The sequence below is a fragment of the Lichenostomus cassidix genome, unplaced genomic scaffold (assembly GCF_008360975.1).
Source record: "Lichenostomus cassidix isolate B80296 unplaced genomic scaffold, HeHo_3.0 HiC_scaffold_719, whole genome shotgun sequence".
Classification (NCBI taxonomy): Eukaryota; Metazoa; Chordata; class Aves; order Passeriformes; family Meliphagidae; genus Lichenostomus; species Lichenostomus cassidix.
In genome coordinates, this window is record NW_028147242.1 from 1 (window position 1) to 18,000 (window position 18,000).

The 18,000-nt window shown below is 53.0% G+C and overlaps 2 protein-coding genes across 2 annotated transcripts; one reads left to right on the plus strand and one right to left on the minus strand.

Moving 5' to 3' along the window:
* Positions 1-2,540: 2,540 nt before the first annotated feature.
* LOC146424083 (uncharacterized) lies at positions 2,541-3,578 on the plus strand. The gene has a single exon (XM_085043960.1). The coding sequence runs from the start codon at positions 2,547-2,549 to the stop codon at positions 3,192-3,194; it is 648 nt and encodes a 215-aa protein (XP_084900086.1). The 5' UTR covers positions 2,541-2,546; the 3' UTR covers positions 3,195-3,578.
* A 7,187-nt stretch (positions 3,579-10,765) lies between these two features.
* Positions 10,766-11,803, minus strand: LOC146424084 (uncharacterized). The gene has a single exon (XM_085043961.1). The coding sequence runs from the start codon at positions 11,801-11,803 to the stop codon at positions 10,766-10,768; it is 1,038 nt and encodes a 345-aa protein (XP_084900087.1).
* Positions 11,804-18,000: the final 6,197 nt, after the last annotated feature.

An 18,000-nucleotide genomic window follows, 5' to 3' on the forward strand; every position in this document is an offset into this window, starting at 1 on the left:
GTCACCGATGGTCTCCTGAGTTCCAATGAGGCCCCACTGTGTCACAGTGTCCCCTTCATTCCATGAGGTTCCGTAGTGTCACAATGCACTCCTGGGTTCCATGAGGCCCCAGTGTGTCACAATGACCCCTTGGTTCCATGAGTTCACAATGGCCCATTAGCAGAGATGACCCCTCAGGCTGGGTGGGACTGTGCTGGTGCTTCCTCAAAGGGAGTTTTCACAGCTGAGTCAATGCCAAGATGGGCAGGCAGTACAATTTCATTGCACTATCCTGCTCCACTTGACTTTCAGTCCCACAAGAGCTTTGCCTTCAAAGGCAGGAACAGCTTTTCCTTGCTGGAAACTGGAATCCCAGCCCATTGCAGTGTCTGCCATGGTGAAGCACCGATAGACTCCACAACTCAGAAAGTTATGAAGTAGGTATGCTTTTATTCCAGCTGGGGTGCATGGGCAGCAGCCCCTCCAAAGGCATGCACACCGTCAGCAGCTCTTCACTTGGTTTATATTAGGTTACAGGTTACATATGCATAAAGTTACACAATGCTCCTATACATACTCATTACCTGTCCCAGCTTTGTATTATAATGAGTTCAAAGTTCATTTAAATATGCTCGCACAAGCGCAGCGTCACAGATTAATTGTGGGCAAGGGTCCCGAAAATAAATGAGGGATAAAGTTAGTAGTCTTCCTCAGGATGAACTCTTCACCTTGGTTCCTTGCACATGCCCCCTTGGTTCTTGGTCCAAGTCCAAACCTTAGAACTCACTTGAGCCAGTTCTGAGGTCTGAGAGCAGGACGTTCAGTCAAACTCAGTAATTTTTATCAATTATTTGGCTTTCCTTTCTATATCCTCCCTTTTACTGGGTAGGCAAAAATCATTAAGCAACTGATATATTGTTTTCAGCAAGCAGTTCTTAGTAAATCATTATCCAAACTCAGGCCTCCTAGGTAAGTTCCAGAAGATTATTATTCAGCTTCTAGCCCCCCTAAATTAGTAACTTCTACCCCTGTAAATCCATGGATCCCAGAGGACAATCCCCAATGCTTCCAGGGTGCTGGCTCTGCTTTTCATCCCAAGGGAGCTGTGCAGGACCAGCTGACAAGGTCCAGCTGCTCTTTGGGCTCCCAGAGCATGCAGAAAAGTTTGCTTTGCTGGACATTTTCCAGCACATTCCCAGCTTGAAGCAGAAGGAAGAAGGAAAGGGAAGCGTGTCCCTGAGGGAATCAAGGAATGATTGCAGCTGGAAGGAACTCTGCCCATGGGTTATTTGGCTGAAAGCCAAGTGGAACAACATCTTGCAATTACATTTCACTGCCAGTCTGTCCTGGTTATAGGAGCAGGGCGCCAGTTTAGCACTCTGTGGGTGTGACCAAACTAGGCATTCTATTCCCCTTAGGTCATTTCCGATGAGCTGTTGATGACAGGTCGTTTGCAGGAGCTGCCCAGTGCACCCCTGATCCCTCAGGCTATGAGCTGGGTGTTAAATGAGATAAGGAAAGATAAGCAAATCCTGTGAGGCAAAGCAGTGTTTCTGTTTCTTCACACCAATGACTCAGCTGAGATGACTCCCTCCAGGGAAGCACCAGCACAGTCCCACTCAGCCTGAGGGGTCATTTCTGCTAATGGGCCATCATGGACTCAATGGCACCAGCACAATGGGCAGCTGAAACGACTGAGACCATCAAAGACTCCCCAAATATCCCTCACAGGATGCCATCTTTCCATTGTGAAGCTCCCTGCCCAGGGGGAGGTACTGAGCATTCCCACCTGAACCTGACCATATAAAAAACCTTTGAGCCTGGGGACATCTGGCAAGACTCACCAGATCCAGAGGAGGAGCAAAACTCCAAAAGGACTGCAGCCACTGCTGTAGACAAGACTGCAACCACCATTTCAGAAGGACTGTGACCACCACTCAGACCAACAGGTTTAGTTTCCTTTTACTTTGTCTTTGCATCCAATGGGGACATGTGGCGCTCAGCACAGGAACTAAGGAACACCATCCCGTTCTTGTCCCAGGGTGCCTTTGTGAGTTAAAGCTGTGTCACTGTATTTCTTGTAATCTCTTTGGTGAATTGTATCTCCCACCTTAATCTTTTTTGGGGCAGTTCAGTGGGATATATTTCTTCTGCCGGTTTAAACTAGCAGGCTGTTTTTGAGGTTTTTGCAGTCGTGATAGACCGGGTGACTTCTAGAGATGGACTAGGACAGGAGGAACCCCCAACCCAATCAACTCACACCTTGTTTCCTCCAAACCAGGATTTCTTACTCCCAAATCTTGACCAGATGGAGGAGAAGGCTGCGAGGAAGACAAAGATATCCCGGAACAGTCAGACAGGTGAGGAAGAAGTCACTGCCCCTCTCCCCCTCTCTTCTCCTCCATCTCTCAGCCCACAATCTCCCATGGCTTCAAGACACACCTGCTGCCAATGCCATCCTTCCAGGGGTGCACTGGGGGAATCTCCTTCTCCTTCCCTCTGCCACATAGCCAAATTCTATCCTCTCCTCGCCCTTCCTACAAGGCAAGGAGCTGAGGACGGAGATCATGGAGGACAAATCCCCACAGCAGAACCTTGTGGAAGAGGCTGATTTCAACAGCTCCATGGAACAGGAGTCCAATGAGGAGGAAAGGCGCTGGATATCCAGTATGAGGAGGGGATGCAAACCCTGCCCAAGGTGTTCTGAGGAAGAAAGATCCACCCTGTGTCAGGAAACTGGTGGGTGCTTCAGGCAGAGCTCAGAGCTTGTGGTCCATGAGCAAGTTCATGATCAGGAGAAGCCCTTCAGGTGTGGGGAGTGTGGGAAGAGCTTCAGGTGGAGATCCCACCTGATCATCCACCAGCGGATCCACACTGGGGAACGGCCCTATGAGTGTGGGCAATGTGGGAAGAGCTTCAGCCAAAGCTCTGACCTGATCCGCCACGAGATGATCCACACAGGGGAGAGGCCCTATGAATGTCATGAGTGTGGGAAGAGGTTTCAGACCAGCTCCAATCTCCTCGTACATCAGCGGATTCACACTGAGGAGAGGCCCTTCCGCTGCCCTGACTGTGGGAAGGGCTTCAGACACAACTTCAACCTTGTCACCCACCGGCGCATCCACACTGGGGAGAGACCATATGAGTGCCCCCAGTGTGGGAAGAGCTTCTCAGACAGATCTTACCTGACCCGACACCAACGGAGCCACCAGTAAGGGAGACCTTGCAAGTGTCCCAACTGCAGGAAGAGCTTTATCCTCTCATCCAACTTCCATTCCCACTGGAGGAGCAACATTAGGAACAGACCTGGGGATCCATATTGGGAATATACCTGAATGGTGGTCCTGTTATTTTGGCCCTAATTTTTGTTTGATTGATCTTCATCCCTTAAAACACACAAAACTGTGGTGAAAATCAACAAATTGATTAAAGACATCTAATGCCTCACTTCTTACTAGTGTTTGTGGGGATTCTGGGATTCAGGGTGATATTTGGGAGGATTTGGGCATATTTGGTGTAGCTTTCTCCATTGCTTTGCCCTCCAAAAGATGAGAGGGATCGATCTGTCACCTCAAAACCACTCAATGCCACTCAAAATCACTCAATCCCAGCCCAAAATTACTCGATTCCACAGCCCCTCAGGGTGGAATAGACTTAGAAGGGGATTGGGCAAAGTGGGATGCAAATCAGGAGAGGTGAGATGAACATTGGGTGGGGCAGACTGGGTGGGAAGGGGTTTGGAAGGGGTGGAATGAGGGAAATGGGGCTTGGGAATGGGGGTCTTGATGTCCAGAAGGGGTGGGATGGGTTTTTGTGGGGATTGGGAGGGTGGGGCAGGGTCTGGAATGAGACAGCTGAAGGTTGGGGGTGATGAAGGGAGGAGGAACCAGCTTCTGAGGGGGATTTGTGGTATTCCATGCTCCTGAAGGGATTTTGGGGAATCCCACATTTTGGAAGCAGTTTTGGGGTACTCCCTAGTTCCTGGGGAGCTTCCTGGGTGCAGTTTCAAGCAGACCTCTATTCCGGGGTCGTTGCCATGGGCACGAGGTCAGAGCTGTAGCCAGAGCCCATGGAGAGCAGAGAAATGCTGGATGGCCCCAAACATCTGGAGTGTGCGTTTGGGGTTGCAGGGCAAGTTCTGCATAGGTGGGGTTGTCACTGCCCCACCCCAGCCACTGCAGCCTCTGGTCCAGCCCCAAAGTGGCTGCCAAGCCTCTGGCACCCCAAAAACCCCACCTGTGAGAGTGAGCAGAGCAGGTGAAGCCTGTGACACAGGTGTGTGACACTGACACGTCCCATGACCCCAGAGCTCACAGCAGCTGAGATGGAGCTGGATCCAAGGCTGTGACCGTGAATATCTCCACCCCTCCCTCTCTCTCTCTCTCTGTGTCTCTTTTCCTAACTTTCTCTTCTCAAAATCTGGATAACTTGAAGTATTAGAGTTCTCTGAGTCAGTGTTGTGTCAGGTGCCTTACCATAATTCCAGGTTTAATATAAGTTAGGAGCTAAGTTAACTACTATTCTTCTGTAAATTGTTAATCTATAGGTTATAAGTGAATTTAAGTACTGTTAAGTACTGTTTTTTCTCAATTGTTAAGTCATAGGTATAAGTTAAGTATTGCTAAGTTTGAGAGATGTTAAGATTTTAGGCCGTATTCCTTTTATCCTTGTTGTCACTGTCCTTTAGTCACACATACCTAAACACACAAACAGAGACAGTTCTCAGTACATTTCTGGTTTGATTGCCTGGATTTTGTTTGATTTTTTTGTTGCTTTTTTCCCTTGGTGTGCCTGAACTGTCCAGTCAGGAGCAGAGTGACTCTTGCCGAGGAACTTTGTTGTGCTGTCACTTAATATTAAATCTGGCTTTTGCTGATCCCTTGCTGGGGATTTTTTAAGTGCTCTCAAGCACTCATTCATAAGAGGGTAAAGGAGCCCTGAGGGACACGGGGATGCTGCTAGGGGGTCCCTGTCCCCCTGTCCCACCCCCCAGGGCCCTGTCTCCCCTGTCCCCGTGTCAGGCTCTGGGGGTCGATCTCGTGGAACATCCTCTGGGTGAGGCTGTGGCACTGGGGGGCAGGGGGGACCTGGGGGGACAGGGGACCCTGCTGTGCACGAGCAGCGTTGGACTTCTGTGGGGGAGCTGTGAGGTGGGGCCAGGGCAGAGTGACCTCCCCAGCGACCTCAGACAGCCCCACTCTATGATGTCGCAGCCTACTCTGGTATGTCAAAAAACCTTCCCTGTGATGTCAGAAACCATTCTATGATGTCACACATCCACCCTGTGATGTCACAACCCACGCTGTCACGTCTCCTCAGGTGTGCAGTTGACATCAGAGCCATTAGTGCTTTGGCTCAGCCGCCCTCCCTTGGCCCCCCAACCGTCTCTGGCCCCACGCCGAGCCCACCCTGCTCTTGGGCTGTTAGTGCAGCACCGCCTCCTCCTGCCCCACCCCTCCCTGCCACCTCGGGATTGGCTGCTGCCCCTCTGGGCCCACCCTCTTTGGCAGCTGCAGAGCTGGGGGGACACGGGATGACAACAATCGGGAGTGTCCCTTGGGGCTTTGGGAGCACAGGAGGGACTGGCAAGGGTGATATTTAGGGTCCCAGAGGAGAAGCAAGATTAGGGGGCTACAGCGGGACACCCCAAAAAGGCCAGCCGAAATTGTCCCAGCCCCCTCCCAAAGCCAGCCCAACTTCACCCCCAGCATGGCTTCCAAGTGCCCTGAATCCTGTGCACGGGTGGGGGAGGGAGAAGGGGGAAAACAGCAGGACCTCTCCCAGTGTCCCAGCAGCTCTAGATCCAGCTGGGAGAAGAAGTGGTGCCAGGGATGCAGGGGGTCCCCCCAAATTTCCCCCACACCCATGGCACAGCTGGACACTTGGCAGGCTGCCTCAGGCCTTATTGTCCACCTGCATGCCGGGACACAGCAGAAAATCCACCTGCAGCCCATGGTGATTCTGCAGGGCCACAATGGTCCCTTGCTTCCATGAGGTTCCATCAGGTCACAGTGGAACCCTGGTGCCATATTGTTCCATAGCCTCACAATGCTCTCCAGGGTTCCGTGAGGCCCTGCTGTGACACACTGGAGCCTTGCTGTCCTGAGTTACCATGACTGAACTATGGTCTCCTGTGTTCCATGAGGCCCTGCTTTGTCACAGCAGAGCCTTAGCTCCATAAGATTCCACAGCTTCACAATGGTCTCCTCTGATCCATGAGGACACACTGAGTCACACTGGAGCTTTGGTTCCATCAAATTCCATAACCTCACTGTCAGAGAATATTAATCCACTAACACCAGAGGATTATGTTCAAAAAGGAGACTGAGGAGTCCTATACCTTTATTTGAATAAAGACCCATGGGGTCTCTCAAATTGCTAGAGGACACAGCCTCCTTTTTCACCAGCTGTATTTCCCTCTCTCTTTCCCCATTGGCTGAGGTATTTAAGAAGTACAGACTCCCCGAGTTGCCTAATATAGACTTCCTTCTAATGTGCATTCTCTCCCCTGCTTTTTCTTTGGGTCTCTGTTTTTTTCTCTAAGTCCAAGGATTTAGCACGGCCGTGGGTGAGTAACACTCTTTGTCAATTCATGGAAATCCTCTGGAATATATGGCTCCTCCCACTGCTTCCTTCCCCTGTAAGTGTCTGGCCTCATCTGTCAGCAGGCCCTGCAGTTTGTGTGTAAAGACATCTCCCTCTTGTTCCTTTCAAAATAAAGACAGAGGGAATAAAGACAGATGGAATAGAGACAAACTTTGCTGCTAAAGAACATCTGCAAGGTTCCAAACCTTTGGACACCAGCCCGAATGGCTGTGCTCAGGGGTGTCAACATCACCTCAGCTGCCCCAGGGCCAAAATCCCCTGTGGAGATACTGGGACCTGTTGTGCGAGATGTGATGCCAAACACACAGGGTTCAGTCTCTTTTGGATGAAGAAACGAGTTTTTCTGTCCATTTGAGATAGAAAACTACTTTCAATTTCACTAGTCTGTTGAACATGGTGTTCAAAATACATAATAAATGCTAAAAAGAAACTCTGATAAATACCTGTGGTTTAAAAGACATAAAGAAGTGGTTAGAAGCAACATACATACTGACCAAAGATTAAATAAAAGAAAAACTATCGTGTTAAAAAATCTCATGCAGTATTGTCAGTGGCTGTCCTTTATTTTTTAAACTTTCAAATTTGTTTCCTCTGATCTGCTTTTGTGTCTTGCACACATGAAGGTCTGTTGTCCATTCCAAAAAAAGGCATCCATTAGTAGTCAAGATGTGTTGAATTCAGGGAAACAGTGTAGGTGACACACTTCTAGCAAGGCCACAGACTAAATCACTGAATTTTGAGAAGAACTTGCCCTGTTTCTAACACACCTTTCACCTGTTGCTATTGCTGTCTCAGGTCTCTGTTTCACAGTTTTTGCCAAAATTCACCGCTGGTGGAACAATTTCCCTTTACTTCACTGCCCTGTGCCAGCAGCCCCTGATTGACCCAGCAGAGGGCCCAACCTGCAGGTGAGACCTCACCTGATATTCTGAAAACCTCTGATCTGGTCTGGAGCCAGGGCAGCTCCAAGCCAAAGACCCTCAGCTGATTTTTGTTCCCAATCCATGAGCTAAAACAACCATGGATGTAGTGATGAAGGCTGGCAGTGAATTGTCATTGCAAGATCTTGCTCCACGTGGCTTTTGGCTCCTTCTTAAGAGCTTTGCCTTCAGGGGCAGAAACATCTTTTCCTTGCAGAAAACTGGAATTCCAGCTCATTGCAATGTTCACCATGGATCCCAGAGGGCAATTCCCGAGGCTCCCAGGGTGCTGTTCTGCCATGCCTCCCGTGGGAGCTGTGCAGGGCCAGGTGACAAGGTCCGGCAGCTGTGTTGGTTCTGCAGTGTCGCAGTGGTCCATTGGTTCCATTAGGTACCATAGTGTCACCATGGTCTCCTTGGATCCTCAAGGTCCCAGTGGACAATTGGTTCCATGACACTCTGTTTTATCACAATGTCCATTGATTCCATGAGCTTCCATACTGTCAGCAATGTTTCCTTGGTTCCAATGATGCCCTGCTGTGTTCCAACGGATATTGGGTTCCCTGAAATTCTTCAGTGTCACCATGGTCTCCTTGCTTCCATGAGGCCCTGCAGTGTCACAATGCCCCACAGGTTCCATGAGCTCCTGTTCTGTCACCAATGGTCTCCTGAGTTCCAACGAGGCCCCACAGTGTCACAGTGTCCCCTTCATTCCATGAGGTTCTGTAGTGTCACAATTCACTCCTGGGTTCCATGAGGCCCTACTGTGTCACAATGACCCCTTGGTTCCATGAGGTGCCACAGAGTCATAATGGTCTCCCTTTATCCAGGAGGCCCTGCAGTGTCACTTTGGTCTCCATGGTTCCATGTGGCCCCAAAGTGTCACAATAATCTCTGTGATTCCATTGGGAACACAAAAGCTTTGCATAAACATTGAGCAACACCTGCTTAACACAGCTGGACACATCTGTTTGTATTCAAAAGAGGGGTTAAAGGTGAGAATGGCACCATCAACTTCCATCTGCAACAGAGATCAAGGGACAGGACAGGAAGAGGGAATTCTGCTTCAAGACTCAGAGAATTCTGCTTACAGAGATCACTTCTGGTCACATTGTCCCTTGTAGAAAGGTGACATCATCAGAGGCAGCCTGTACTGAGCATGTAGTTCCTGAGTGGGGTTTGTTGTTTAGGAAACCTGATCAGGCTTTTCCATTCTTTCCTCACAAACAGGAAAACTTCTCCTGGGCCTGTGTGCAGGCAGAGCCCTGAGGAGAGCAGGTGGGACATGGAGCAACGGGCTGGGACAGCCAGCTGCAGAGCTCAGGGGACAAGTTTGTGATGCAGGGAACAGGGATGTCAGTGCCAGGTGGGCAATGTCAGCCATGGTGAGGTTGGGGGTGAGGAGCAGGTTGTCCCAACAGGGTCAGCCCTCAAGGGGCTCATTCTTCTACATGCCCAGGCCTCCTAGGGAGACATTTTGCATCAAAGTCACTTTGGGAATGCTTCTATCACGTCTTTTCGGAACGGGAAAAAAAAAAAATTTCCTTGACGTTAAAGAAAAGTCATGGGTTGCGCTTTGAAATCTTCCTCCTTAATAGAACTTCAGACTGACTCCAATTGATGTAAAGGCTCTGAAAACTTGAAGACTATTGAAGGTAGACAAAGAACTCCTGAGGGCTTTTTGTATTTTGGTGGATTTGGGGCTGAGTCTGTGACCCTCAAGGACTGAGAGAAGGTGGAAGAAGCTGCTCAAGGAGTCAGAAGCAAAACTCCAAGTCCCTTGGAGATACAGTGGGCCCCACTGAGGGCAGAAACTACCAAAGGCTCCCCAGGGACTCGTGAGAGCAGATCCTTGGGGCCAGGATTGCAGGGAGGCAAAGGCTCTGAGCAGGGAACTGGAATGCTGAGAGAAGCCTGGGTTGGTTGGAGGAAGCAGAAAGGCCAAGGGCTGAGCCCAGTGACCAGTTTGTGGGTGATTGTTGCTTTACTCCAGAATTCCCCTGGGAAAACCCCTGGGGAAGCCAAGGCAGGGGCAGCTGGGAAGGGCTGGCAGTGCTGCTGCTGCTCCTGCTGGGAGCCCCGGCTGGGCCAGGCTGGCGCCCACTGCGCTGCGGCTCCTGCTGCTGCCAGAGCCGGGCGGGACTTGGGGACAGGGAATGGACACGGGGGGACAGCAAAGGCCGTGGGGCTGCAGTGATGTTGGCGCTCAGGACAGTGCCAGCACAGAGCTTTGGACATGAGGGGTCATGAGAGGCCATGCAAAGCCTCAGCCCTGGCAGGAGGGAGTCCTGCCATGTCCCCAGGGCAGGGCAGCTGGGAGGTGCCACAAGTGCAGATGTGGTGCAGAGCAGGCTCAGAGCACCTCTGGGAGGGGATGAGACCCTTCCCCAGCTCCAAACCACACCAAAACCACCATAAACAGGACTTTGCATCTTTAGAAGCCACTGCCAACTTGGAAGTGACTACAGCTCAATCCCACTGTGAGAAGGAAGGGAATCTTCCCAGTGAGCTGCCATCCAGCCACTGTTAACAATGGGTGGGATTTAGAAGTATAACACTAATAAATATAACAAATCAATAATAGTAACAACAATAACAAGAAATGAAGCCCTAAATTCCAACACACAGCACCACACCAAAAGGATGAACTGCCTTTATCTTTATTGCCTCAAGGCTCATGAGAAATAATCCTGTTATATAATACCCAAAAACCCATTCAGGAACAAGTTCCCCTCCCTTCACCAACCCCAACATTTGGCTGTCTCATTCCAGACCCTGCTCCACAGTCCCAATCCCCACCCCAACACATCTCACCCCTCCTGGACATCAAGACCCTCTTTCCAAGCCCTATTTCCCCCATTCCACCCCTCCAATTCCCATCCCACCCATCCTGCCCCACCTAATGCCCAAATCACCCCAACAGAACTGCATCCCACGTTGCCCAATCTCTTCCAATGCCATCTCACACTGAGGGGCTGTGGAATTGAGGCATTTGAGGCACGGATTGAGCTGTTTTGGGGTAAGATTGAGTACTTTACAGTGGAATTGGGTGGTTTTGAGGCACTGGATGAACCCTCCTGGCATTAAAAAAAATGGTGGAAGAAACTGTACCAAATACCCAGAAGCACTGAATCATCCAGAATAGCTCCCGAACACCAAACACCCCTCCCAAAGAGCAGTAAAACCATGAGGCTTTAGGTAATAAGGCTGGAGCAGAAGACAAAGCTCTTCCTGCAGTCGGGGCTTGTGCAGAGCTTCCCTTACTGGTGGCTCCGTTGGTGTTTGGCCAAGTGAGAGCTCTGGGTGAAGCCTTTTCCACACTCGGGACACTCATAGGGTCTCTCCCCTGTGTGGATGCGCCGGTGGGTGATGAGGTGGGAGTTTTGCTTGAAGCCTTTCCTGCACTCAGGGCAGTGGAATGGCCTCTCCTGTGTGTGAATCCGCTGATGCTTGAGGAGATCTGAGCTGGTATGAAACCTCTTCCCACACTCGGAGCACTCATAGGGCTTCTCCCCTGTGTGGATCATCTGGTGGGTGACGAGGTGGGAGTTCTGTTTGAAGCTCTTCTTGCATTCAGGGCAGCAGAAGGGCCTCTCCTCTGTGTGAATCCGTTGGTGCAGGAGGAGATTGGAGCTGCTCTGAAACCTCTTCCCACACTGAGAACATTCATAGGGCCTCTCCCCGGTGTGGATCCTCTGGTGGCAGATCAGGCTGGTGCTGAAGGTGAAGCTCTTCCCACATTCACCACACTTGTAGGGTCTCTCCCCGGTGTGGATGCGCCGGTGCCTGATGAGGGTGGAGGTGTGCTTGAAGCCCTTCCTGCAGTCAGGGCAGCGGAAGGGCCTCTCCTGTGTGTGAATCCGCTGATGACTGAGGAGATGGGAGCTGGTCTGAAACCTCTTCCCACATTCCCCACACTCATAGAGCTTCTCCCCGGTGTGGATCCTCTTGTGACGGATCAGGGTGGAGCTCCGGCTGAAGCTCTTCCCACATTCCCCACATTCATAGGGTCTCTCCCCTGTGTGGATCCGATGGTGGTCCATAAGGTGGGAGATCTTTCTGAAGTTCTTCCCACATTCCCCACACTCGTAGGGCTTCTCAGTCTCACGAAGCTTCTCAGGAATCTCAAGCTCAGAACTCCTGCTGAAGCTCTTGCCAACTTCCTGGCACAGGGTGGGTCTTTGCTCTTCAGAGCACCCTGGGCTGGGTTTGCAGCCCCTCCTTGTGCAGCATCTCTGGAGCTTTTCCTCGTGGTTGGATTCCTGGGTCATGGAGCTGCTCAAAATGGCCTCTTGCATGAGGTTCTGCCATAAGGACTTGTCTTCCCTGGTCTCTCTCCTCAGCTCATTGTCTAGGGAAGGAAGGACAGGGAGAGGATTTGGGATTTGCCTCCATGCCAGAGGGAAGGGCAAGGAGATCCCCCAATCCATCCCTACCAGGACAGAGTCAGCAGCAGGGTTGTCCTGCAGTCAGGGGCGATGCTGGGCTGGGAGATGGAGGAGAAGAGAGCAGGAAAGGGGCAGTGACTTCCTCCTCACCTGCCTGGCTGTCCCTGGGCATCTTCCTCTTCCTCACAGCCCCCTCCTCCATCTGGCCAAGGTTTGGGAATGGGAAATCCTGGTTTAGAGGACAAGGGATGACTACGTTGGGTTTGAACGTCGCCCTGTCCAATTCCATCTTTAGAAGTCACTGGACATCTGGTATCCATAAAAATCTCCAGAACACCAAGATTCAGCCCCAAAAAAGCCTCTCCCAGGAGTTCCCCCTCTCTGGTCTCTCCACATTGGCGTTCTGGGATTCCCTCTCTCTGGGCTGCTGCGGTTCTGTATGGACTGGGAGTCCCCCCTCTCCAGTGTCCTCACCCTCCCCCGACTGCTGGAGGTCCTGGGAATCCCACGAGTTCCCCATCCCCAAGTTCCCCACTTTGGGGTTCTGGGATTCTCCACTCTCTGGGGTCCCATTTAGGGAAGTCAAGGGTTTTGGGGGTCCCAAGGATCCCCTCTCCCCTGTTTCTCTCACCAGGCTGCCAGGGGTCCCCCAGCTCTGCCATTGCCCCTCTCCATTCTCCCCTCCCATGGCTCTCCCAGGGGTCCCCAAAGCCAGTGTCCCCCATCCCCCACTAGGTCCTGTGTGGTCCCCACATGGCCCCAGGCAGAGCCCAACCCCACCACGGTGGAGACCCACATCCCCCTGCCCCCCACTGGGGCTCTGCCAGCACCACCACTGGGACGCCCCAAAAACACCTCCTGGGGACTCCCCAGTGTGCCCCCGAGGGGCATTTGCATAACCTGACTGGGGATTACTGGGCCCATGTTGGGAGGAAATTGGGGACACAATGAGAGCGACTGGGATCAACTGGAGGGTACTGGAACTAGGCTGAGGGGGAATGAGACCACAGCTGGGGACACTGGGATCATACTGGGAGCAACTGGGACCACACTTTGGGCAACTGACTGAAACCTGAACCATGCTGGAGGTCACTGGGAGTACCTGGGAAAGAATGAGATTATTCTGAGGGAACTAGAACCTTACTGGGGCAGCTGGGAGTGCCTGGGAGTGACTATGAGCATGCTGAGGGACACTGTGATATACTGGGAGTGTCTGTAACCAAACTGGGCTGGCTGGAATCATACTGGGAACAGTTGGGACCATGCTGGGGGCAACTGGGAGCAAGAGAGAATGTCTGGAACCACACTGGGCATTACTGGGAACCAGATGAGAGGGACTTGGACAATACTAGGGGCCACTTGGGGGCAAGTGGGATCATACTGGCAGAAACTGGGAACACTTGGAACTATGCTGAGGGCAACTGGGATCATACTGGAATCAGAGTGGAAGCAGCTGGCCCCATGCTGGGGGACACTGGGATCACACTCAGGATGACTGGAATCTTACTGGGATTGACTGGGAGTGGCTGTGGGCAACTGGAATCATGCTGCAAGTAACTGCGAGGAAGTGGGAATGGCTGCAAGCATGCTGGGGGCAACTGGGATATACTGGGAGAGAGAGGGAGACACAGAGATCACACTGGAGGCTACTGAGGTCATGATGGCATTGACAGGGAGCAACTGGGATCGCACTGGGGGCCACTGCCATCATACTGGGAGGGACTGGGATCCTACTGGGATTATAGTGGGTGTCAATACACCCTGACTGGGGTGTACTGAGAGCTACTGGGCCCAGGCTGGGAGCCAGTTGGGGATACACTGGGAGCAACTGGGAATGGCAAGGTGCATGCTGCTGACAACTGGGATGTACTGGCAGTGACTGGGATAACCCTGGGGGCAACTGAACCATGCTGAGGTAACTGGGAGTGCCTGGGAATGACTATGAGAATGTTCAGGGCAACTGGGATGTACTGGGAGTGCCTGAGACCATGCAGGTGGTGGCTGGAACCATACTGGGACTAACTGGGAATGTGCTGCGGGGGAACTGTGACCATACAGGGGGTAACTGGGGGCAAGTGGGAGTGACTGGGGTCCTGCTGGGAGAGACTGGCATCATACTGGACTCATCCTGGGATAGTACTGGGAGTGACTGTGACTATGCTAGCAGCAACTGGGAGAACTGGGGACACACTGGGCAAAAGAGGGAGGAACTGGGAGCAACTAGGAATATGCTAGGGGCAAACTGCATCATAATAGGGAATGACTGGGGGTTACTGGGCTCATACTTGGAGTGAGGAGGAAACTGGAACCACTGGGGGCCAGGGGGCCAACTGGGCTCATCCTGGGAGCAGCCACTTGCAGGACCCAGGAGTTCTGAACCCCTTTCCCGGCCATCCCGCCCCTCCAGCCCCCAGATTCCCCTGCCGGGTGTCCCAGCAATCCCAGGCATTCCCCCATCGCAGACTCCCCGCTCCGGGCTTCTGGGGGGTCTCCTCTCCCTGGGGTTCTGAAGAGAAGCCGCGGCTCCCGCAGGTCCCCAAAACCGGTGTGTCCCCAATCCCGCCCCGGCCCGGCACGGTCACCACGTGGCCCCGGGCAGAGCTTGGAGGGCCCGGGCAGAGCCCAACCCCCACTGCGGGGAGACCCGCATCCCCCCGCCCCCCATCGGGGCTCTGCCGGCACCGCCACCGGGACCCCCAAAAACACCTCCCCGGGGAACCCCCCATGTCCCCCCCAGGGGCATTTGCGGCTCGGCTTTGGAGTCCCGAAAACTCCAAACATCCCCACAAAAAACCCCAAACCCAGGGATCCCCTACAGATATTTGGGGCGAGCTCCCCCTCCCCGCTCACCTGCGGGATGGGGGCGGCGATGGTCCAGGGGGGCTGTGAATTCAGGGAATCCCAGACCGCGTGGCTCCTGCCCGATCCTCCTTTGTCCTTTTTCCCTCCACTTCCTCCCGCTCCTCCCCCTCTGTCTCTCCTCCTCCTTCTCCGCCCTAATCCCACCTCCTTCTCCTCCTTCCCCCAATCCCTTCTCCCGCTCCTCCTCCCTCCCTCTCTTCCCTCTCTTCCCTCCCCCCTCCTGCTCCTCCCCCATTCTCCGAAGCCCCCACAGCCCATGGGAGGAGCGGGGAGGGAAGCGGGACAGTGGGGTGGTTTGAGGGGTTCTACCCACATTTACCCCGCTCTTTTCGTTTTTCCCACCACCTCTCTCCCTCCCTTCCCACTCACCCCAGAGCTCCGTGCCCACAGCCAGGGGGACTCCCAGCGCCACCAGTGCCACCAGTAGGGCCCCAGCTGCCCCCACACGCTCCTGCCGTGCCCAGTGCCGGTTTTGCAGGTGCCCAGAGCCCCAAAGCAGCCCAAAGCGCTCTGCCCTGGGGGGTCCCCAAAGCGGCCCCGCCCCGCGCGGCACTGGCAGCACCAGTCCGGAGCTGTCCACCCTGGGTCCATCCCGTGCTCAGCAGAGCATCCTGTGCTCTGTCAGCACTCTCTGCTCCTTCGGCAAGGATTTGGGATTTATGCCAGGCACAGACACTGAACCTCACCCCAAACTGCCCCGGTGCCATTGCTGTCCCCTCGGCGCTGGGCAGCTGCTGTCCCAGGGCAAGCAGGGACACAAAGGAAGCCAAGTGCAGCCCAGCTGCCCGTGCTGATCCAGACGAGCCCCAGGGACAAGGTCCTGCAGAGCCACACGGAGCCCTCGGCTCCTGGCTGGGAACGGCTTGTGTTGTGGCTGCCCCAGCAGCCAGAGCGAGTCCTGGAGCTCCCCCAGCTCCTGCAGCAGGACCCAGGTTCCACCTGCTCTGCCAGGCCCTGCCCAGGGGCCAGCAGATCCACTGGCTCCATGCAAAGGGGGAAGACAAGAAGAATGCATTGGATGCAGCCCCCAAGGACCTCGAGCAAATTGTTCAGGAACATCCAGACCTTGAGCTGATGTTTGCAAAGCTGCAGCTGGCAGAGTTCTGTGGCACAGGAGACCCAGCACGGGAAGAGGAGATCTACAAGGAGCTGCAGGAGAAACACCCTGAGCTTTAAAGGCTGCTGCACTCTAAATCTCTGCTGGAGAAAGTTCTTCCTCTCTAGAAAGAGATCCCAGGATAAGGCAAAAGCAAAGTTTGTGGCTGGTGGCAAATTTCCAATTGCAGAGAGAGCAGAGGAGGAACTGCAGGTGGAGGTTGGGAGCCTGGGAAGGAGGGAGGGGTGTGCAAGGTGGTTTTATTAGGGTTTGTTTTAGTTCTCCTCCTCATACTGTGATTTGCTTGGGTTTGGGGGGTATTTGGTCACTGCCCCACCCCAGCCACTGCAGCCTCTAGCCCAGCCCCAAAGTGGCTGCCAAGCCTCTGGCACCCTGAAAACCCCACCTGTGAAAGAGAGCAGAGCAGGTAAAGGCTGTGACACAGGTGTGACACTGACACGTCTCACAGCTCCGCAGCTCACAGCAGCTGAGATGGAGCTGGATCCAAGGCTGGGACTGTGGATCTCTCCCTCCCTCTCTCTCTCTCTTCTCCTGACTTCCTCTTCTCAAAATCTGGGTAACTTGAACATGTTATAGTTAGCTGTGACAGTGCTTTGTGAAATGCATTACTGTAATTCCAAGTTTAGTATAAGCTATAAGCTAAGTGAAGTGCTATTCCTCTCTTAAATTGTTAGGTCATCGGTTATAAGTTTGGTTAAATACCATAAAGTGCTCTTCTTTTGCTAAGTTTTTATTTTTAAGATATGAGTTAAGGTTAAGGTATAAGTTAAGTTCTCTCAAGTCTGAGAGCTGTTAATCTTTTAGGCCATATTCCTTTTATCTTTCCCTCACTGTCTTTTTGTCAGATGCACCTAAACACACCTAAACACACACAGACACACACACACACACACACACAGAGGCACACGCAGACAAGGACAGTTCTCAATTAATTTCTGGCTCGATTGCCTGGATTTCCTTGGTTTCATTGTTGCTTTTTCCCCTGCTGTGCCTGAACTGTGCAGTCAGGAGCAGAGTGACTCTTGCCAAGGAACTTTGTTGTGCTGTTGCTTAATATTAAATCTGGTTTTTGCTGATCCCTTGCTGGGGATTTTTTAAGTTCTCTCAAGCCCTCGTTCATAAGAGGGTGAAGGAGCCCTGGGCCAGGCTCTTGTCCTGGGGGACACAGGGACACTGCTGGGAGGTCCCTGTCCCCCTGTCCCACCCCCCAGGGCCCTGTCCCCCTGTCCCCATGTCAGGCTCTGGGGGTCGATCTCGTGGAACATCCTCTGGGGGAGGCTGTGGCACTGGGGGGCAGGGGGACCTGGGGAGACAGGGGACCCTGCTGTGCATGAGCAGCGTTGGACTTGTCTGGGGGAACTGTGAGGGGGGCTGGGGCAGAGTGACTGCCCCAGTGATGTCATATAGCTACCCAGTGATGTAACACAGCCACCCTGTGATGTCACAGCCTTCTCTGTTATGTCACAACCCCTCTGAGATGTCACCCAGCAACCCTGTGATGTCACAATCCTGTCTGTGATGTCACAGCCTTCTCTGTGTCATCACACAGCCTGCTCTTAGATGTCACAGACAACTCTGTGATGTTACAAAGCCACACTGTGATGTCACATCCTGATCTGTGATGTCCAACAGAGCCACCCTCCATGATGGCAGAGTCTTCTTTGCAACCGCACAGCCCCCTTTGTGATGTCACAGCCCACTCTGTGTCACAGCCTGCTCTATGATGTCACACAACCAACCTGTGATTTCACAGCCCAGTCTATGATGTCACAGTCAGCTCTGTGATGTCTCAACCTACTCTGTGATTTCACAGCCCTCTGTGACATCACAGCTCACTCTATGTCATGCAGCCACACTGTGATGTCACAGCCTGCTCTGTAATGTCACACAGTCCCCTCTATGATGCCATGACTGCTGCTTCATGACTTCACACAATGCAGTCTGTGATGTCACACAACCCCTTTCTGACATCACAGCTGCTCTGTGGCTCTCTGACACAGCCCCAGAGGTGCCCATGGCTATGACACAGCCCCTCTGGGCCATGGCACAGCCCCTGCCAATGCTGAGCACCTGTGAGCTCTGGGTGTGCCCTGCTGGTGTCCCTGAGATGGCCTGGCAGTGCCCCAGC

Bases quoted from the DNA above. Each gene is read 5' to 3' on its own strand.
- LOC146424084 (XM_085043961.1), bottom strand. From the start codon at position 11,803: ATGCAAGAGGCCATTTTGAGCAGCTCCATGACCCAGGAATCCAACCAC.
- LOC146424083 (XM_085043960.1), top strand. From the start codon at position 2,547: ATGGAGGACAAATCCCCACAGCAGAACCTTGTGGAAGAGGCTGATTTC.